General features: G+C 44.3%; 1 protein-coding gene across 1 annotated transcript in view; it reads left to right on the forward strand.

Annotated features, from left to right (window-relative positions):
* The first annotated feature begins 302 nt into the window (after positions 1-302).
* Positions 303-23076, forward strand: part of SLC4A4 (solute carrier family 4 member 4) — a 782778-nt gene continuing 760004 nt past the window's right edge. The window contains exons 1-2 of the mRNA XM_029598711.1: positions 303-831; positions 20423-20489. Coding sequence (XP_029454571.1) covers positions 20430-20489 — 60 coding nt within the window. The 5' untranslated portion in view covers positions 303-831; positions 20423-20429. The remainder of the gene's footprint in view (positions 832-20422; positions 20490-23076) is intronic.

The raw sequence follows: 23076 nt of genomic DNA on the forward strand, positions 1-23076 counted from the left end.
GGGTGCTACGTTGAGGTCCTCGTTTTCCCCTGCCTCCGGGAGCACAAAGCAGCACGTGGCAGGCAGGAGCCCGGGTAACTCGTCACACCAGGTCAGAGCTCGCGCCCCCCCCTCCCCTCCTGCAGCTGCCTGAGCTGAGCGCGCGCGAGGGTTTGTGACCTCAGGGGCAGGTGTCAGTGACTGGGCAGCCCGCGAGGGGGTGGGGAGCGGCGGGAGCGATACTGCCCCCCCCTCCCCCGCCCCTCCCCCACCACCTTCATCACCATTCCCCGCCCTCACTCACACTCAGTCACCGAGAGCAGGGTCGGGGGGCAGTCGCAGGAACCCTGCTTCTCCTTTTTTTTGTTTTTTATTTATTTTTTTATTTTAATTTATTTTTTAGTTTTTATTTAGTAAACATTCCCGGCCGCTGCTACTTTGTTTTGTTTTACTTTTATTTTATTTTTTATTTTTCAGAGGACGTGCGTGCGGGGAGAGGAGCACCCCCGTAGACGCTGTGGAAGGGGGAGTCCGAGCCGGACAGAGACAGAAGTCGTCGCTGCTTCTTCCTCCTCCTCCTCCTTCTGCCGGGACACGGAGGGGAGGAGACGGGAGGAGGGCCGGGGCCGCCCTTTAAATGTGATAGCAGCAAACCTGCGCCCGCACACGCCGCTGCCGCGCGCGCTCTCTCTGGTGCTGCTGGGTGTCTGCGGCGCAGGGGGGGGGGGCGGAATCTGAACCGGGAACCCGCTCTACAGCCAGAGAGACTCCGGGAGAGCCCGATCGCGCCTCCACGCCCAAACTGAGCCGGCGAGTCCTGGCGTCCCGGGAGGGCACCGCAGACCTGGAAAGGTAAGGAGGGGGGTCTGGGGACAACGGGGCAAGTTAAGGAAACAGGCAAAGCCATGCACGCCCGGATCCGCCGCCTGTGCCTAACTGCACAGTTAAGTTGTGTGTCTCCAGACTCGAGAAGCAAGGACGTCTGTATGCGTGTTGTGTAGCGATCTCTCTACTCGATCCCCGAGAAAACCGGGTTCTTATCCGCCTGCACCACCTTTTTTTTTTTATTGGCGTAAGATAGGGAATCGGCCTGAGACGGTGTTGTCAGGGTTCCCCCCCCAACGGCCCTTTGTCCCTTCTCCACAGGTGTGTGTTGTGCGATCTGGAGACAAGCTTTAGCCCAGTATGGTCGGTGTAGGGTAAGTGGTGCAGCTTGGTGAAACGCTCGCCTTCCTGGGTGGGGAGTGTTTTCAAGTAGTAAGGAGAGGAAACGCCAGCACCAATAAGAAGCGGCAGTTTGCCCAGCGCTGGCAGCTTATTGAATGGCGGGGAGGGCATGTGATGAGCCGCCGGCCTTTCAGCTTCGCCGCGGAGCCGACTGCTGGGGCAGAGAGACGCGTACCTGCTACCACCCTCCCCTTTCTTAGGGTGGCAGAGAACTATTACAAGCAGAACTCTTTTTTGTTTTGTTTTGCCTTTCTTTGCAAAAAGTTAAAAAAAAAAGTTATGCCAATACTTTACAGTAATGCTTTTATCTTTGCGTATGTTTTAGTTTGTGATTGATTTATGTATATGTACAGACTTGTATTGTTTTTGAGAGTGAGCGATTTTTGTTGCTTTTTTTTGTGTTTTGTAAATACAATCTAGATACATAGTCTGATAAGGACTTTAGCTCAGCTGTAAAGCGATCCTCTTCTTCAGTCCTAGCTTGTTTCGTGTATTCAGGACCATCTTGTGAAAGTGCTAGCGTATGCTGGAGGTGAGAGTGATGGCTTAAAAGTTTTTAGTGCTTTTTTTTTTTTTTTTTTTCTTTTCGCTAGATTCAGTCATCCTTGCAACTTGTGGTTGCTTGGATATGAGATCATCTAATTGAGTGACATAGTAGATGATGAGCAAAAAAACTCTCTCCCCAAACAAAGTTGGCTTGTCTAGTCTGCTCAGAGACAGACCACCTTAGGAACCATCCTGTAAGGTTGTCTGATTTGTATGTAGGATATATCTTATTACTTCCATGGAGGTATGATGCCCTTCATTCTACTGCAGCACTGGTTGTTAGACTCTCAAGAATGCCCCCCCCCTGGAATAGGTAGTGAACACTAGAACGGGCATGGGATTAATACAGACGATCCCTAATGGCTAAAGGATGGAAATGAAGAAAATGGATAACCTGCATGGAGCGGCACTTAGTGCCTTTAATAGGGGGTGAAAATGCCTGGCAAGCCTGTACTTTGCCACCTGTCTTATCAGAACGCTACAAATGCGTACGGACATCACACAAATCTGTTCCATTTTTAAATCTGATATTCAGCTGGGGCAAGGAAGGTTCCTGTATGCATATTTAAATGAAGTTATGTTTGCAGTTAAATGCCAAATCTACCTTTTTGTCCCCAAAATGTACAATCATGAATTTTCTGTTCTTTCCAGTAGTTACTTCTCTTTCCATGCCCCAGTGAATGGCAAAAAAAAGGTTAAGTTGGTGGCATCAGGGCAATTGTCACAGAACGTTCAATTCACTAGAGCCACGGGGGAAGAGGGTAAGAGGGCTTTTCATGAACCAGGGTGTGTAATAGTTTTTCACAACTTTTTGAGGAGGGATGTGTGGTTTTAAAAAAAAAAAATAAACTGCTCTTGTTCTGCGTTATTGGCTTTTCCTGAGAAAGGTCTTAAGATACTTTTGTCAAAGTGGTGTGTGTTTGCGTAAGGACAGAACTATAAGCAGTGTTTTCTAACTCATGGGATCAGACTTGGCTTAGCTTTGACACCTCATTGGACTGCTAGGTTTCTGAGGCAGATATTCACGCTCTCAATATGATCTGATAATATAAAAAGGAATATTGGTTGTGTTCCTATTGGATAGAAAAATTACACTGTTTTGATGTGTATTGTGGAATATAAATTTTTACACTTGCCTGTTGCATAATTGATACTGATAAACCACATGCATGAAAGCTGAATGGGGGTTCATTTATTTATTGTTATCAGAACCCCAAGATATGTCAGTTATTTATTTATTTATTTGGACTTAACATTTTTTTTTATTGAGGTTTCATCTCTTATATATTGGTTTTTCTGTATAACTTTTTTTGTCTTCTCCTTGAGTTTTTTTTTTTCACTTTACACTTTCAAGCTTGTCATCAAGTGTTCAGGATAGTTAAAATTTGAATCCTGAAATTCAGAATGTCTGATAACAGATTATGTGATCTGTGATGTAAATCATTAAGGTTTTTGAGACATCTGTACAAAGTGCTGAGATCTCTCAAATCTACTGACTTACATTTTCAAAACACTGCATAAGCTGTTTATATGCTAGAGGTGAAATGTCAATTCACACACCAGGATTCTCTTACAGGTGTGCTGTCTTAAACATCAGTAATTTTTTATATGTGCCTCATTGCCCTTGTGGATTAGTACATGGCTATATGCTTATCGCTTCATAGGCAGTGTAGCAGAAATGGGGTGACTGGTGCTGACCATAAAATATTTAACACCCCCCCCCCCCCCCCCAAACACACAATTTCTGTTATCAGCCGATGACCAAATGGCTTCCAGGTTTTCAGTGGAAACTCTGCTGCAGCGGTTGGAACATACCCTGAATTTGCAGGTTTTGCAGCCCTGTGCTACCCAGAAACAAGGCAAAGCACAAGTTGCAGGTGACAACTTTATTTTTTTTTCTTATTGGACCTAATCAGGAGTGGGCAAATCTTCTTTTTGGACTGCGGGCCACATTGGGGTATGAATGACTGCTTAGGAGTAGAGTGCATTCTCTAGGGTGATCTGATCAGGAGGCACTGACATATCCTCCTAGGACATTAACTTTATCGTAGCCCGGGTTTAGCCCGTGGTCCATAGTTTGCTCACCTCTGGATTGATTGAAGAGATTTGTGACTAGCTTGTGAGAGCTGTGCGTGCTTCATCTGGTTTGTGCAAGATGAGCTAATGGATGATGATGATGATGGCTGGATATTAAAGTAAATTACAAGGTTACAGTAGTAGTGGTGTGATGCCTGTTTTTCCAGGCTGTAAAACGAAAGGATGGAGGAATAATGTGTTTGCAGAAACTAGCAAAAACTATTAACTAGGCTTTATAAAAGCATAAAATGACACACCAACCCTGCAGGATACCACACTGTAAACCTTGCCAGCACATATTATAGCACCATACAGTTACCCTCATGGGAAGGATGCCCACAAGAGGGGGGGTCATATGCTCCTCTGTTTCGGGCCGATTCAGTAAAGTCCGCAGGAGAGCGGGCAAATGCCCGCTCTCCCGGCGCGCGCACAGGCCACTCGCCTGTGCGCACGATTCTGTATTTAAATGAGACCCGGCAGTAGAAACAGGCAAAAGGAGGCGCTAGGAACACTAGCGCCTCCTTTTGGCCCGGAGCGGCGACTGTCAGAGGGTTTGACAGCTGACGCTCAATTTTGCCGGCGTCTGTTCTCGAGCCCGCTGACAGCCACGGGCTCGGAAACCGCATGCTGGCAAAATTGAGCGTCTGGTTTTCGACCCGACAGTCGCGGGCCGACTTCAAATTTTTTTTTTAACTTTTTTACCATTCGGGACCTCCGACTTAATATCGCCATGATATTAAGTCGGAGGGTGCACAGAAAAGCAGTTTTTACTGCTTTTCTGTGCACTTTCCCGGTGCCTGAAGAAATTAGCGCCTACCTTTTGGGTAGGTGCTAACTTCTGAAAGCAAAATGTGCGGCTTGGCTGCACATTTTGTTTTCTGAATCGCGCGGGAATACCTAATAGGGCCATCAACATGCATTTGCATGTTGAGGGCGCTATTAGGTTCGGCGGGTTGGATGCGCATTTTCAGCCCCTTACTGAATAAGGGGTAAGGGAAAATGTGCGTCCAATGGCAGGTTAACAGTGCGCTCCGGAGCGTACTGTACTGTATCAGCCCGTTACGGTAAACTAGGGCCTTTGCTCCTGCTCACTTTGCAGTTCAGAAACCTCCTCTCCTTCATTCTGTTTTCTACTAATCACTCCCTTCATTCTCCTCCCTTTTTTTTCTCCCTTCCAGCTCTTCCACTTGCCCCTCCTTTCTTTTTCTTCTCTCACTAACCCCCCCCTCACTTCTCACTCACTGTTTATGGGGGGGGGGAGGGCACTCGTGCTCTCACTTCCTTACCTGCTGCACTGCAACTGACCATGCAATCAGCAGGTTGAGGAGAGATTTCTGAGCTGCCGCAGCAGCAGAAGGTCCACATGCTTCAGCTGCCGGTTTGTGGACTTCTGCTGGCGCTTGGTCCTTTTCACAGCTGACAGGGGCCTGTGCTCCCCCCATTGTTTTGCTGCCACTACTCCTTACATGAAAAATATTTAGTGCGCCTCTGACATCATGCATGCATAAGAGGCGCTGTGATGCTCGCACGGAGCCCTTATATCATAATATAGAGTGATATCCAGTGCAGAAAATGTGAAGAAGCATGCAGCATTGGTGAAACAGGTCGGAAATTATCTACAGACATAAGATAATGCATCACAGAGAAAAGCAAGATTACTTTCCTGTCTGGGTATATTTTACCGGACCATTGCATCCATGATCTCACGATCAGGATATTTAAAAGAGAATTAAAAAAAAAAAAATACTCAATGTAAGACTGTTAAAATGAAAATGATAAAATGTTTTGAAACAAATGCAAAAGGGATTTAATTAGCAGGGCTGGCTTTTTGGAGTGTGCATCCTTTTGTGACTGCACATACTCAAGGGGGTACTGTTGCCTTTTCTCTTCTGCTGTCTACTGTATGATTTCTGCAAGCAGAAGGCTCCACCAGTGGTGTGCAGGAGTTAGGAAGCTTTATGGTGAGAGGTGAAGGATTAAACAGGCAGGGAGGATGAGGAGGGGAAGTAAGAAAGAGGGTGATGCTTATGGGGAGGGGGGAAACTGAGCACTGTGGGCTGAGGGAAAGAGCAGGCCAAAGTGGATACTGGTGCTGGATAGTGGATGAGAGGAGAATGTGTGTGTGGGGATTGATGGGTATGCTGAGCCAGAGGCAGTGCGATTGCTGTGCATGGAGGGGGAGCTAATTTCAGTTTTCACACAGGGTGTCAGCCTAGAGCTGGCCCTGTTAATCAGGACGTTGCTTTCCTTGCCCATTAGAAGACCTGGAGCTGCGAACCTGTGGCTTTTTTTTTTTTTTGCTCCCTTTGCAAGCACATCAATCCATATCATCTTATTTTACAATTCATTTCAGCTTTTGAAGACACTGCCACGCCACCATCGTAAGGCAACCTTTTAATTTACTTCTATATTCAATGCAACATTTTTTCCTCAGCGCTGTCCTGATGAAAGGAGCAGCGCTCTGGGAAACTAGTGTCACCATGTATTGATTTAGTCCAATAAAAAGGTGTGTCGTCCCAATCCCCCCCCCCCCCCCCCCCCCATATGACTTGTTTGACCTTTTTTTTATTTTTACATATACAAGTAGACTGTCCATGGCAAACGCAGTCTCTCTCAGCTTTTTGGTTAACATACAAGTGTAGGGTCTGAGCCATGAGTTGAGGACTTTCCCTTCAGGTTCTCAGACTGAGCCAAAAGACCATGTACAGTCTTGGTGGTTAACACCCATTGGGGATATGATGATGTAGTTGTCATTGCCAAAGCAGGGGTATTACATTTTTAGACTGTAACTCGCCTTAAACTATCAGTGAAAAGGCAAATACACCATAAATAAGTTAAATAAAAATGTGTTGCCCTATGCTTTTTATTAATTGCAGCCTTGGGCTGAAACCCTTGTAACAGCTTCTGCTTGCTCTTCTCACTCCCGTTACTTGGTGACAGTGACTTAGTTGTGGATGACCATCGCAAGTAGAGCTTTATCATTCCCAAAGAAGAAATAACCCAAGTGTAGCTTACTGATATGACCATTACTGACTGTTTCACCTTTCTGGAGTGTTTCATGGTGACATGTTTATATTTTTAAAAAGGATCCGGATTGGCTTTTGAAGAGAAACATTTTTAATGGAATTTATTTTTTTTTAGTTTGTGGTGTCTTTAAAAATATTTGTATGCAGGCTGACAGTGATGCATGAAGGGAATATGTCCAGATCTGCATGATGTATGAACACAGACAAAAATGTAGCGGACAGACCAGTATTTTGCCCCTGCAGTGCACACTTTGTGCTGGTGAATCTGTCGCATTCACCTGAGTTTCTAACAAAATCGTGGCTAGTTTGCAACACAGCCCTGAAAATACTTGAGGTGGGGGTGAAGGGGGAGCATGTGGAGACTGCACATACTATAAAAAGAAAAAAAAAAGTGTATACTTTGGGAGGAAGTGCATATGCCTGATTAAAAGACTGCTAGCTACATCTCTGTACGACACACACCTCATGTCTATGTAAATCTACCAGTCTTACGGTTAATGGGTGACGCGTGGAATAATGCACACATTGTATTTGGAAGGCATGGGTTTAGCCTGGGCCCCCTTTTAATGAAACACTTTGTGTTTGACGCTGACAAAGAAAGAAGAGGGGAAGGGGGACACAGGCTTTTACTGAAAGCAGAAAAACAAGTTCTCGCATGGAGGAATGTAATATAGCATACAAAGGGGGAAAAAAAAGCTTGACTTAGTTACACAAAGGCAGCTGCTGTTTTTATCTTCCTTCCTTATGCACTTGACATTGATTTTTTGTTTTTAAAACAGGGCTTCCCAAATGTGTCCTGTTGACCCCACGCCCCCCCCCCCCCCCCCCCTTCCACAGTCGGGGCTTTCAGGGTAACCACAATGATTAGGCCTGAGAGCATTTTTGCATACACCATGTTGGCAATCACCAGGACAAGTTTTTGGGTAACCCTGTTTTAAGATTATATAAAACCTTTTAATTCCTATGGACTTTCCGAAAACAAAAGCCAGGACCTTTTCTGGAAGGTGAAATGATAGCTTAGGCAGCCACTACATGATACATTAAATATTGGCAATTCTCGTAGTAATGTAATAATACATAAGTGGCTTCATAAGTGGAAATGGTGACACATGAGCCATGTGTTTGCAACCCATAGACTCTAAGCTTTTGAGCTTGATAGGAAGGTTTTAGTGATTTAAGGCCGCATTTTAAAACCTCGGCGAGCGTAAACCCTGGGGCCTCAAAAGGGGGTGGTCCGGTTAGGAGCTGAAGTAAGTTGTAAAAAAAACATTTAGGATTGGGGAGGTTGGGGTAGGGACTGGGAGAGAACTGGGGAAGCCTGCGATGCGTCGCCACGCAAATTTGAGCAATTGTACCCTCCCTCCCCTTGCGTGCACTCACTTGCATGCCAGGATTATAACATCTGGCTGCTGCTTTTATAACATGCATACGCCGGCGCCTGCATGATTTAAAATCAGCGCGTCCATGTGAGCATGCACATGGAAGCATGCACGTACCTTACAAAGCCATTAATGAAGATCACACACCATGACGGGGCTATCCAGATAGTTCCTCCAGGCGCTCGCATCTGAGCTCTGAATGCTTCACTGCTAAAGGCAGGGGTCCCTAAATTCCTCAAACTGGTCTAGTTTCTAGGATTTCAAGGAAAATGCACACTTGCATATCTTGCTTCCTATTGTATGCAAATGTCTCATACATATTCATTGTGAAAATCCTGGAAACCATATCTATTGGCTGTTCTTAAGGACTGGGTTTAGGTATAATCAATTTTAAAGGGTATCTATGTTGTCAATGACTGGGTTCTGTGTGTGTGTGTATGTATGTACACACACAGGCTAATTAGCCTTCAAGAGAAAAAAAAAAATATATATATATATATATATTTTTTTTTTTTTTGAAGGCTAATTTATTTCTCTTAGGACAAGCAGGATGGTAGTCCTCATTACATGGGTGACATCATCGGTTGGAGCCCAGCATAGAAAACTTATTTCAAAGATCACATGGATTTCCTCTCCTGTCACTATTTTTCCATGGAGCTTTAGCATTGCGGTGATCTGAGCTCGTGACTTTTTCCTCTGAAACCTTTTTCCATTGATTTTTAAAAAAAATTTTATTTTTGATTTTTTTGTCTTTTTTTTTTTTTCCTCAGCGCGGGTCCTTAGGTTTCCCTTAGACTTCCAATCAGGTTTCTTGGTGGTTCGGTACGTTTATTTTCACTTCCGTTCCCCTCCCTGTGGTGGCAGTCCCCCACCGCCACCATTCCTTATTTGCATCTTTGTTCACATTGTCATGGTTTCGGGTGTTGGAGTCACTAGGGTTCGTCATCAACTACCCGAAGTCCCATCTCAGCCTGTCACCTCAATTGGACTTCATAGGAGCCCTGCTAGACAGCCCGGGGAAAGAGCCTTCCTGCCGCACTCCAGGGCTGTCACTTTGGCGTTCATAGTGGTGGTGATTCAACAGAGCCAGTAGGTGTCAGTTCAGCACATGTTGAAGCTGTTAGGCCACATGGCCACAACCATCCATGTTACTCCCTTGGCATGCTTACATATACAGAGTCCAAATGGACCCCGAGGTCACAGTGGTGCCAGGCCACCCGGGACCTCCAGGCTCGCATCCACATCACTCCATCTCTCTGGGACTCCTTGTCCTAGTGGCGGGTTCTCTTGAATTTGGAACATGGAGTATCTTTCCAAACTCCCCCTACCCAAATTGTCCTTGTCATGTATTTGTCCACCCTGGGGTGAGGTGCTCATGTAGAGGGGCTCTGCACCCAGGGCCTATGGTCCGCCCAGGAAGCACAATGTCAAATCAACTTCCTGTAGTTCCAGATGATCAGATACGTTATATGGGCTTTCAGAGATTGGCTGTCCAGCAAAATTGCTACTTGGCTGTCTGGATAAGGACAACGTGGTAGGTCAACAAGCAGAGAGGCACAGGGTCATACCTTCTGTGTCAGGAAGCAGTCCATATCTGATTCTGGGCCCTGTCTCATAGGATGGTGCTCAGGGCCATGTATCTGGCCAGAATGGAGAACATGATAGCGGACAGACTGAGTTGAGCCTTCAGGCCACATGAGTGGTTGCTGGACCAGGGGTGGTTCATTGAATCTTCCATCTCTGGGGAAACCCAGACAGGGACTTGTTCGCATTCCCCCCCCCCCCCCCCTTTCCCTGCAACAGGAAGGTGATTCACTTCTGCTTCCTGTATGGGTCAGACTGCGAACCAGCCTTGGTCGCATTTGCTCGCCATTGGGGCAAGGGTCTTCTGTACGGGTATGCTCTGAGTCCCCTAGTGACAAAGACACTCTCTTGGAGCTTCGAGAGGACCGATGGACTATGATCCTCATAGCCCCTCATTGGCAAAAACAGGTCTGGTGTCTACTCCTTCAAGAGTTGTCCTGCTGGAGACCGTTCAGTCTGGGGACTTTCCCCAGATCTCATTGGGCAAGATCAGGGCAGGCTGTGAGATCCCAACATCAGACCCTGTCGCTTACAGCCTGGATGTTGAGAGGCTGATCCTGTAGCTGCTCGATCTTTCTGAAAGATGTGTCTAGAGTCCTGATGGCTTCTAGAAAGCCTTCCACTAAAAAGTTCTATGGACTGTAGTGGAGGAGGTTTTTTGTGTGGTGTGAGCAGACAACCCTAGATCAGTTTTCCTGCCCCACACGAAAACTGCATGACTTACCTTCTACACCTATCGGAGGCTGGCTTAAAAAAACAACTCCATTAAGAGTTCACCTAAGTGCAATTGGTGCATACCACCAAATTGTAGTGGTACGCCCATCTCTGTACAGCCTATAGTTGTACACTTCACGCGAGGCCTGCTTCAGTTGAAGTCTCCCCTAAGGCCTTCTGCTGTGTCTTGGGACCTCAGTGTGATGGTAGCTCAGCTGCTGAAAGCTCCTTTTGAGCTGCTGCACACCTGTGACCTGAAGTATCTGACCTGGAAGGTCATATTTTTGGTGGTGGTCTCTTCAGCACGCAGGGTCAGTGAGCTCCAGGTTTTAGTGACTTAGAACTTGGTATAAGGTGCATATCCTGACAGGGTGGTCTTGTGTATACACCCTAAGTTCTTGCCTAAGGTGGTGATGGATTTCCATCTTAACCAGTCAGTTGTCCTGCCAACATTCTTTGCTAGGCCCCATTCGCACTAAGGCAAACTAGCACTGCACAGTTTGGATTGTAAGTCATAGCCTTCTACCTGGAGCAGACAGAAGCCTATAGACAGTCCACCCAAATTTTCATTTCTTTTGACAGGAATAGATTGAGAGTTGCCGTTGCCACACATACTATCCAATTGGCTATTGTATCTCCTCCTGTTATGCCCTGTTATGAGGGTCATGTCAAGGCTTTATTCTGTCAGAGCCATGGCAATGTCGGTGGCCCACTTGCTAGCAGCTCCCGGGGAGGAGATCTGGATGGCTGGACATGGAGCTCTCTCCACACACTCATCTCATTACTGGTCTGGATAGGGATGGCTGACTTGACAGTAGGTTTGGCCAGCCTGTCCTCAGATTCTACACCTCAGAGAGATTCCAAACTCTCCCTGCCTAGGGCCCATTGTTTGGGTTCAGGCTGTCTCCCCCTCTGTTAACAACAGCAATGTTGTGCTTGTTGGTCCCCTTTTTGTGTTGGGGAGCAGCCTGTAGCTAGGGATTCACCCATGTTTGGGGACTATCATCCTGCTTGTCCTAGGAGAAAGCAGAGTTCCTTACCTGTAACAGTTGTTCACCTAGGACAGCAGGATATTAGTTCTTACGAAACCCACCCGCCACTGCATGGAGTTGGGATTCTCCTATCTTTTTTTTTCATGTGGACACGTGATGCTGGGCATGCTCAGTTTGCCTAGTCAAAATTCTCCTAGGACAGCAGGATGTTGGACATCGCACATGGGTGACCTCATTGGATGGAGCCCAGCATGGAAAATGGCTTTTCAGTTTCTAGAATTCTTGTTACAGGTAAGCAACTCTGCTTTCTTCTGTACTTAGCAGCAGGAGATTATACGGATGAACTAATTAGCTTGTTGGTGAAGGGAAATAAGTAATTTCATTCTTAGGATATGCCATCCCCCCCCCCCCCCCCCCCAAAAAAAAAAACAAAACAAACCTCACTTTTTTTTTTTTTATTTCTCTCATCCCTCTTTTGTGAATTTGTAGCCATTGCTTTATCCTGGAGGATTTGATTATTCCGTTCTTTGAATAAGACAATGTCTACAATAGTTTCTTTTAATCTTTTGACATTTGCTTTGTCCTAAGTTTTAGCACAATTAGTTTATTTGCTTGTTTTTTATAAAATGTAGTACACCCACTCTTAGCTCTTCCTGTACCAGTTGCTTCACCTCTTTCTAAATGCCCGTCACCCCATCCAACAAGCAGCTTTTAGCAGAATAGAATAGTACAGCTTCCATAAGCGTTTCACTGGGGAAGTTGCCTTAACATTGAAAATCAAATCGAAGGATCTGCCAGAGAGTAAAAGGACTTTAAGCTGCATAGGTGATGCTGTAATTTTAAAATCTGGTGCTCCCTTGCTGATTTGCCTTGTAGGGCATCAGGGCCCACAACTTAGGGGGAACACTGAGAGGAGGATCACCTTGCTGGTGGCTGAAAGGAATCGGTAGGTTTTGCTTGGAAATTTTTTTTTTTTTTTTAAGTATTGGGGAGAGGTAAACTATTGGGGTATATTATTTAGTGTATTTTGTGCTCTTAATAGTAAGGTAGCTAATAAGCAGAAGTTACTGTGTCTGTATTTCCCAACCCACCCACCCCCAGCTCATCCTTTTTATAGGCAGGTGCCACTTTCACACTTTAAAAAAAAAAAAAAAAAAAAAAAAATCAGCCTTTTAACTTCACAAATTCCCCACACCTTATTGAGAGTTTGATCATTCCCCTGTAGGCCACTACCAGACATAGTGAATTCACTAATACATTTAAAGGATGCGAATTAGACATCTTCCTACTCCCATAGCAACCTAAAACTTAACTAGGAATTGAACACATTTGAGATGAAGGTAGCAGTCCAGCAGCAAGAGGGGGACCTCCCAGTCTTTTGCATTGAGTGTCACATGGATGGTTTTTTACCTGCCGGTGAGAAGTTGTACATGTGCATCCGATGGAAAGAGCTCCTATCTCTGGAGGAGCTGAGGCAGACAGAGGTGTATAGATGAGACCTTCAGACTGGCAGCCCTGGTGCTTCCTTGGAGGAAGAAGGTCTCATGATCAGAGAGCATCAACTTGGTGCATCAGGAAAAGATCCTGTAGCAAGGATCTGCTGTCCAGGTGGTGAATTGTCCTTTTGCACTGAGGATGTGTCTCCAAGGGCTACTGCCCAGGAGGGAAGGGTTAGGTCTGCCGTCATAGTTGGTGATTCGATTATTAGGAATGTAGATAGCTTGGTGGCTGGTGGGTGTGAGGATCACCTGGTGCGCAGGTGGCGGACCTCACGCATCACCTAGATAGGATTTTAGACAGTGCTAGGGAGGAGCTGGCTGTCATAGTGCATGTGGGCATAGATGACATAGGAAAATGAGGGAGGTTCTGGAAGCCAAATTTAGGTAGAAGGTTTAAATCCAGAACCTCAAGGGTAGCTTTCTCTGAAATGCTCCCTGTTCCACGCGCAGGTCCCCAGAGGCAGACAGAGCTCCGGAGTCTCAATGTGTGGATGAAACAATGGTGCAAGGAAGAGGGATTCAGTTTTGTAAGGAACTGGGGAACCTTTTGGGGAAAGGGGGTCTCTTACGAAGGGATGGGCTCCACCTTAACCTGGGTGGAACCAGACTGCTGGCGCTGACCTTTAAAAAGGAGAGAGAGCAGCTTTTAAACTAGAACAAAGAGGAAAGCCGAAAGTTGCTCAGCAGCGCATGGTTCTGAGGGAATTATCTTCAAATTATACTAATGACTCATTAGAATTGGGGCATCCAAACAACAGTGAGGTTCCAATAATAAGAAAAGTGATCTAAGTGACTGTAACTAAAAATTCACCTGAGGTAAAAAATTCTAATTTATCCCTATTAATTAAAAAGCAGAATGAAAATACAAACAAAAAACACACTTTGAAATGTTTGTATGCTAATGCCAGAAGCCTAAGAAGTAAGATGGGAGAATTAGAATGTATAGCAGTGAATGATGACATAGACTTAATTGGCATCTCAGACATGGTGGAAGGAGAATAACCAATGGATCAGTGCTGTACTGGGGTACAAATCATATCGCAATGACAGAGTTCAACAGGGTAAACATCCTGCATGAGAGTAAATGCACAATCAAATCTTTATGGGTAGAAATCCCTTGTGTGTTGGGGAAGGCTATAGTGATGAGTATACTACTGTCCACCTGGCCAAGATGGTGAGATGGACAGTGAAATGCTAAGAGAAATTAGGGAACCTAACTGAATTGGCAGTGCAGTAATAATGGGATATTTCAATTACCCCCAATATTGACTGGGTAAATGTTCCTGGATGGAATAAATGACAGTTTTATGGAGCAATTGGTTCAGGAACTAATGAGAGAAGAAGCAATTTTAGATCTAATTCTCAGTGGAGCACAGGATTTGGTGAGAGAGGTAATGGTGGTGGGGCCGCTTGACAATAGTGATCATAATATAATCAAATTTGAATTAATGACTGGAGGGGGGGGGGGGGGCAGTAAGAAAATCCACGGCTCTAATGCTAAATTTTCAAAAGGGAAACTTTTTGATAAAATGAGAAAAATAGTTAGAAAAAACTGAAAAGAGCAGTTACGAAAAAATGTTAAAAACTTACCTGTTTAATGATGCCTACAGAGTACAATAATCAATACGTTATTCTGGCCAGACCATTATGATAAACCTTTTATAAAAATTTGTTCTATTCTGTCTTGCTAAGTTTGTTTTTAAATTGTGTTTGTTTGATTGTAAACCACCTAGACGGACATGTAAATGCCTAATTGTGCGGGATATAAAACTTTTTTTTAAATAAAATAAGAGGCATGGGCATTATTAAATAACTTCCTAGAAGTACAGTCCAGATGTATTCCACACATTAAAGGTGGAAGGAAATCAAAACTATTACCAGCATGGTTAAAAGGTGAAGTGAAAGAGGCTATTTCAGCCAAAATATCTTCATTCAAAAATTGGAAGAAGGATCCAACAGAAGAAAATAGGATAAAGCATAAGCGTTGGCAAGTAAGACATTGATAAGACAAGCTAAGAGAGAATTTGAAAAGTTTGCCGTAGAGGCAAAACATTTTAAAAATATTTCTGAAGCAGAAAGCCTGCGAGGGAGTCAGTTGGACCATTTAGATGATCGAAGGGTTAAAGGGACACTTAGAGAAGATAAGGCCATCACGGAAAGATTAAATGATTTCTTTGCTTCGGTGTTTACTGAAGAGGATGTTAGGGAGGTACCCGTACTGGAGAAGGTTTTCATGGGTAATGATCCAGATGGACTGAACCAAATCACGGTGAACCTAGAAGATGTGGTAGGCCTGATTGACAAACTGAAGAGTAGTAATCATCTGGACCGGATGGTATATACCCCAGGGTTCTGATGGAACTAAAAAATGAAGTTTCAGATCTATTAGTAAAAATTTGTAACCTATTATTAAAATCATCCATTGTGACTGGAGGGTAGCTAATGTAACCCCAATATTTAAAAAGAGCTCCAGGGGTGATCCGGGAAACTGCAGACCAGTTAGCCTGACCTCCGTGCCAGGAAAAATAGTGGAAAACAATCTAAATATCAATATCACAGAATATATAGAAAGACATGGTTTAATGGAACAAAGTCGGCATGGCTTTCCCAAGGCAAATCTTGACTTTTTTTGAAGGAGTTAATAAAACATGTAGATAAAGGTGAACTGGTAGATGTATCTGGATTTTCAGAAGGCATTTGACAAAGTTCCTCATGAGAGGCTTCTAGGAAAAGTAAAATGTCATGGGATAGGTGGCGATGTCCTTTCGTGGATTACATACTGCCTAAAAGACAAGAAACAGAGTAGGATTAAATGGACAACTTTCTCAGTGGAAGGGAGTGGGCAGTGGAGTGCCTCAGGGATCTGTTTTGGGCCCCATGCTTTTCAATATATTTATAAATGATCTGGAAAAGAATGACGAGTGAGGTAATCAAATTTGCAGATGATACATAATTGTTCAGAGTAGTTAAATCACAAGCGGATTGTGATAAATTCCAGGAAGACCTTGTGAGACTGGAAAATTGGGCATCCAAATAGCAGATGAAATTTAATGTGGATAAGTGCAAGGTGGTGTGTGTGTGTGTGTGTGTGTATATAGGGAAAAATAACCCATGCTATAGTTACACAATGTTAGGTTCCATATTAGGAGTTATCACCCAAGAAAGAGATCTAGGCGTCGGATATCACATTGAAATCTGTTCAGTGTGCTGCGGCAGTAAAAAAAAGCAATGTTGGGAATTTATTAGAAAGGGAAAATGTCATAATCCCTCTGTATCGCTCCATGGTGAGAAAGCGTCTCGAATACTGTGTACAATTCAGGTCTCCGCATATCAAAAAAGATATAGTTGTGATGGAGAAGGTACAGAGAAGGGCGACCAAAATGATAAAGGGAATGGAACAGCTCCCCTATGAGGAAAGACTAAAGAGGTTAGGACTTCTCAGCTGTCTCTTCTCCAAGCTGAAGGGGGGATATGATAGAGGTGTTTAAAAATCATGAGAAGTCTAGAATGGGTAGATGTGAATCGGTTATTTACTCTTTCGGATAATAGGACTAGAGGACACTCCATGAAGTTAGCATGGGGCACATTTAAAACTAATCGGAGAAAGTTCTTTTTCACAGAATGCGCAACTAAGCTCTGGAATTTGTTGCCAGAGGTTGTGGTTAGTGTAGCTGGATTTAAAAAAAGGTTTGGATAAGTTCTTAGAGGAGAAGTCCATTACCTGCTATTAATTAAGGTGACTTAGAAAATAGTCTCTGCTATTACTGGCAACAGTAGCATGGAATAGACTTAGTTTTTGGGTACTTGGCAGGTTCTTTTGGCCTGGATTGGCCTCTGTTGGAGACAGGATGCTGGGCTTGATGTATCCTTGGTCTGACTCAGCATGGCAACTTCTTTTGTTCTCAAGTGCCAGCACCATATACTGAAGAGCAGCCATGATAGAAGTGAAGAATAGAGCCTGCAAGCGGGGTTGTTTTTTTTTTTTTTTTTTTTTGGGGGGTGGTCTTCCAAACTGTTTGACTGCCTGCAGATACTGTGGAGCACGTTGTTATTCCTTGCTGCCACTTGTGGCTCTACGTAAACCTGTTGAGCAGTGGCCTGTGTTCGGGTAAGATTACTTGGACAACTTTTGTCTGGAGTATCTTTATCTGAATGTTAAGCCCGAAGCTGTGTTTTCTGACTGACAAAGTGAAACTTCACATCTGGAAGGCCCCCCAGTGCTGCCTTTTTTTTTTTTTTTTTTTTTTTGCGCAGGTAAATTTTGTCCAGGCAATGACTTACCCACATAATTTTAGCTGGGGGACTAGGGGATACAGTTTTGACCTCCTGAGTTTATTTGGCTGTCTCCAAAAGTTATCTGGACAAACTATTTGAATATTAACCTCCAGTCATTCACATTTTCTAACAGGCCCATACAGTAAACTCCGTGGGAGAGCCGGCACTCTGAGGCACGTGCCCAGGTGCTTCTCCTGTGTGCGCGATTCGGTATTTAAATTAGGGCCCACGCTAATAAGGAGACGCTAGGGACACTAGTGTGCCCCTAATGCCTCCTTATTGGTGGAAGCGGCGGCTGTCAGCGGATCTAACAGCCACGGGTTCGGAACACGGATGCCGGAAAAATTGAGCGTCCGTTTTCCAACCCACGGGCGGATATTTTTATTTTTTGGCCCTCCGATTTAATATCACTATGATATTAATTCGGGTGCACAGAAAAGCAGTTTTTTCTGCTTTTCTGTACACTTGCTCGGTGATGTCTGAAATGAGCTCCTGCCTTTTGGCAGGAGTTCATTTCTGAGAGTAAAATGTGCGGCTTGGCTGCACATTTTGCTTTCTGTTTTGTGGGTGACTACCTAATAGGCTCATCAACATGTATTTGCATGTGATGAGCACTATTAGTTTCGGGGGGGGGTTTGGCCACACTTTTCCACACGCTGTTACCCCTTACTGTATAAGGGGTAATAAAAGTGTGTCAAAAATGCGCGGCCAAACAGGGGGATAATGGTGTGCTCAGCCGAGGGCACCGTTCTGTATTGCCCTGTAAGTGAGCTAAATACTTTTAAAAGAAATCTTGACGCTCTCTGGAGGTGGAAGATGAACTTGGAGACTGGTAGGCAGAAGGGTTGAGGTTGGAAGGGGGGGGGGGGGCAGTACTTGCAGGAAGAGGATGGAGTGTGGGAATTCAGAAACTAGTGGTGAGTGCTAGATTGGCCTGCAGGTATGAGTGCATGGTGTAAATTGGATTTCTCCAATCCTCCACAGCTCCATCTGAGAAAAATGAAAGGGGGGGTGTATGCAGAAATTCAACAATGTTTGCTTGGCGTACTGTACTTGGTTAAAACACCCCCTAGATCCGGGACTGGAGGCAGCCTGGGTGGGTAGGAAGGAGGGGGAGAGGGAATTGCCAGAAACAGGGGGGGGGGGGGAAGGGGCATAAAGTGCTTGTAGGGAAGGAGAGAGGGGTTGAGAATAGACCCAGGGAGACTGGATTGAAGGACAAGGGTGAGGATAATTCTGGGAGGGTGGAATGAGAAATGCCACGAAGAAATGGGGAGAAGAGGAGGGAGAGATCATGTCTGTCTACAGGAGACAGATGCTATCGATGTTTAACTTTTTGCCCAGGGCGCCATTTGCCACAGAGCCGGCCCTGCTCCAAACACTGCTGCCCTGTGAGCCTCTGTGCCTTTAAGGGAGTGATTCTGACGGGGCAGGGCTGCTTGGGTTGCCTGGCACCTGTGGGGAAAAAAATGCTTCCAAGAGAGAAGTGTGGGTGGTCATTTCAGCCTAGTGCTTGCTAGGCAGCTGCCTCAATATTTTTGTATAGCGGGAAATCCTGGGCTTATGTAGTGGGCGGTATCCTCTCTGGTCCAACATTCTTCAGTTAGAAGAGGAATTGCCATTTGTGCTCATCCTCTGGGATCAGAGTCCAGCGTGCAACTGCCTTGATTTCTTTTTTTTTTTCCTCTTATTTTTGTTTTCATAACTTTTTTTTTTTTTTTATAGAAAACATAATTGTACTCTGTCTTTCTAAAGAAAATGCAGAACAGGGCTGGATGAAGCTGAGATCAATTATCAGAAAATGCCATGGGGGTCAAAAAGAGAGATTAAACTACAGTGAACCGTTTTATTGGCTCTCTAAATAACAAGCAATAGCTAAATACTAACAGCTCTCAAGTGTTTGTTTTCTCAAGAGAGAATGTGCTTCATTTGCTAACACATGCCTGTGTGTGTGTGTTGCCGTGAGGGCGTGCTAGGTAATTTTTATAGTGCAATTACTCTGCTTCGCTTACCTTCATCCTGTTGTATGGAGAGGGGGGTGCTGGGCACTGTGTGAGTGCTGCTCTTTTGCAGAGCTTGCTGCTGTTTATTACAGGGGGGGGCGGGAAGTCTGTTTTGATTCGGTTTCACCCTGTCTGCCACGGAGGGTACCGCAGCCAAGGATGAGTAGGGGTGTTTGGAATGTGTGGGGAGGGGTGGGGAGGGGTGGGGGAAGGATGAAAGCGCCAAATACTGACGGCGAAGGAGAGCCCTCTTGGTACATCCAACCTGCATCGTGGTGTGGGGTTTTTTTTTTGCCAACCAGAAGCAAAATGATATTTGTCGGGCAAAATTAATGAAAATCTACATATGTGTCCGAGGTTTGTGGAATACTTGGGTATCGAGTTAATGGCAGCAGAGCTATCTGCCTTACCTCTTCCTGGTTTTGGCACCTGTGTTTGAGAACCATCCCTTTCAGAGCAATGTTTATATTTCCAAAGTAGCTAAAACAAACATAATGAAACATGTCTGTGTAGCTATAAGATGCTGGTGTGGTGTGTGTGTGTGTGTGGGTTTTTTTTTTTTTTAATAATCTTGTGTGCCCTTTGATCAAGATTGTTGCTGAGATTGAGTGGTGGATGTACAAGGTTCAGCTGACTCTAGCCGTGCTTTTTTTTTTTTCTGTCCAGGGTTTGGGTAGTCTAGTGATTAGTGAAGGCTGGGGCCAAGGAGACTTGAGTTCAAATCCTGTTTCTCCCACTGATATTTGTCTTGACTGCGTGGGCAAGTTCCTTTGTCTCCCATTGCTTCAGGTACTTGCGGGGATGGTAACTTTGAAACAGCCGCACAAGTGTACATGTACGCCAGCTTGCACTTATGGATGCGGCCACTTTATAATGTGTGCGCAATTTTATATAGATGTGCACACAAATGCTGCCTCTATCATGTAAGTGGGGGGGGGGGGGGGGATTTTGATACATAGCATACCGATGCAATTAACCAGTTTCCCTGGTTTGTTCCCAGTTTGCCCAGGTAAAGGATAGGACTTCCTGACCCCCACTAGTTAACTAGCCTACCTTTTGCCCTCTTAGCCCCAACCATTAAAACCCTGCTAACCTGTCTAGTTTTTTTTTTTTTTGTTTCAGGACTTGCATGTCACCCATAGCAGAATTAAAGTTGCGTAGTAGTGGACCCCAACTCATGCTTGTGCATGTAAGTACTTGCGTGCAAATTTCTTTGAGAAATCTAGGAATGTGTGGGCCCTGCTCAGCCGATGCCCCGCCCCTTTTTTGTGTGTTAAAAAAAAAAAAATTGTGCACGTACTGGAGATGCATTCGCGCGCTTTTTTAAAAATCTGCACGGTGTGCGCTGGTCTGACTTCTGCACGTATCTCCCAGCTTTGGCTCACGTAGGTCTTTCAAAATTCACCTTCATAGTTGTAAGATCTTTGGGGAAGGAACTAAAATCTGCATATAATTGTTCTCTAAAACACTCTTCTTTTTAAGGTGCTATATAAGATGCCAAAATTAATTTTGACTCCTATGCATATGTTTGTTAGATCAACTGTTACTGCTGCAGTATCTTCTCTTTCTGCTTTTTCACTGCTGAGATACTTCATTTACTTCTTGAAGGCAAAACATTTCTTATGTCAAAATTTTGTAAGTATTAACATTTTTGGAAGTAAACACATTATTTAATAAGACCCCAAATTTTAAAGAGAAAATGTTTTAAAAGTGAAATATCGCTGTTCTCTTTTTTTTAAGGTTTAACTTTATTGTTGGAAGTGATCAAATTTACATAGAAATGATGGCAGTCTGTCCAGCAAGTTTCCCATGGTAGTATCTGTTGCGCTGTGCAGGTTACCCCCACGTATCAGTCAGTGCTGCATGATGATGTGCTTTGCTTATGGACTTGACCACAGAAGCAGTCCTATATGGGGTGTGTGTAGGTTGTGGGTTTTTTTTTTTTTTTTTTCCCCCTTAATGTTCATGCATCAGTACCTCAGACTAAAACAATTAGACTCGTATTGGTTGTCTCTGAATCCAAATTCCTCTTTCCCTCCAACCCCTTCCTTTGAAGCAGAGAGCAATGTTGCAGTTGCATCAAAAGCATCAAGGCTTATTGGTTAAGGGTAGTAATCCCATGCCTTCTGTTAAGAGGAGTAACTGCTGCTCTGTGCAGGTTACCCCCATGCTTATCAGTACCCCAAACCATAAAAGTCTGGGCCCTCATTGCTTGCTGTCTGAATCCAATTCCCCTTTTCTCCTGCTGTTGAAGCAGAGAGCAGTGTTGGGGTTGCATCAAAAGTATTAAGGGTAGTAACTGCTGCACCAGCAAGTTATCCACTTGCATGCTTTCTTCATTTGCTTTAGGACTTGGCTGTAGAAGCAGTCCTGTGCTTTTTTTCCCCTCATGTTTGTGTATCATATCCCAGACCATGGAAGTCAGGGCCCTTGATTATCATCTGAATCAAATTCCTTTTTTTTTTTTTTCCCCCTCCCCTGCCATCTAAGCGGGGAGCAATGTTGCAGTTACATTAAAAGCCTCAAAACATATTGGTTAATGATAGTAATTTCCATGCCTTCTGCTAAGGATAGAAACCACTGAATAAGCAAGTTAGTTCCCCCTGCATGCTTATCTCATTTCCCATTTCTGACCTCTAGCCTTTAGAGATCCACAGTGTTTATCCCTTGCTCCTTTGAATTCTTTGACTGTTTTCTTCTTCACCACCTCTGGAAGTTTCCTTTTGTCATCCCCTCTAGAGTTTCATTTCGTGACCCCGTAGGTCTATTATTTTCTTTCCAACGAGAAGGTTTGAAGTCCACGCATCATTGAAACCTTTTAGGTATCTGAAGGTCTGTATCATTTCTCCCCTGTACCTCCTCTTCCAGAGTATACATAATTCAGATTCTTCAGCCTCTCCTCATGGATCTTGTTCTCTCTGTTCAAACAACCTTGATTTGGAAGTTTTGTAGTTCTAACCAATAAGTATAATCTTCTAGTATGGTTCCTGTAATCTATATACAAGACTAGAAAATTTTTTTTGCCCATTCAAATTTTTAAGGGGGGGGGAAGTATTTTCTCTGTATAATCTATCATTTTTTAAAAATATCTCATTTTAGCTCTTTGTAAGAAACGCCTGTTTTTGGCATTCCTCTAGCTAGGCAATTTTGATGGGACACTATGCTTACCGCTTGTTGTCACTCACCAATTCTGTATGGTGCAAGATCTTCATAAGTTCGTGCAAAAACTAAAACTTTTTTCTCCAACTTAGGAAAAGTGGGAGTTGCTACCCACAACCTCTTATAGACGCAGAAGATTGTATGTATTACCTTTTTCGACCTGCCTGTGAATTTGACTCTCTCGTACCCTTGAAGGTGGGCAAAGCTCCCTTGTCTGTCTGGGAGCTATCTTCTTTAGAGAGGAACTGAGAGAAACTGTTGTACCAATAAATATGCAAAATGTAGCAGTCCAGTCACTCTCAGTGGGTCCCGATCAAAACTCTAATTTGAAGTGCACCTTCTATGCTTCCAAAATACTACGCTTATGGCTGTTATCCTAAAGCTATGCAGCAGGCCTAGCAAAGCCTGGGCCCAAATTTTGATCCCTTCGTGCATTTATCATCCCTCTGTTCCAGTGAGGGGCAGAATCCAAGCTACCTTGGATATGTGGCACTAGAAAATAAAGGACTTCTGGGTCTTTACTATTGTGGATATTGTAAAATGTTTTGCATTCCTCCGCAACTGCCATTGCTCCCACATTGCTGGAATCTTAATCCAGATATGTCTTAACTGACAAG

Source organism: Rhinatrema bivittatum, chromosome 1, assembly GCF_901001135.1.
Source record: "Rhinatrema bivittatum chromosome 1, aRhiBiv1.1, whole genome shotgun sequence".
Taxonomy (NCBI): Eukaryota; Metazoa; Chordata; class Amphibia; order Gymnophiona; family Rhinatrematidae; genus Rhinatrema; species Rhinatrema bivittatum.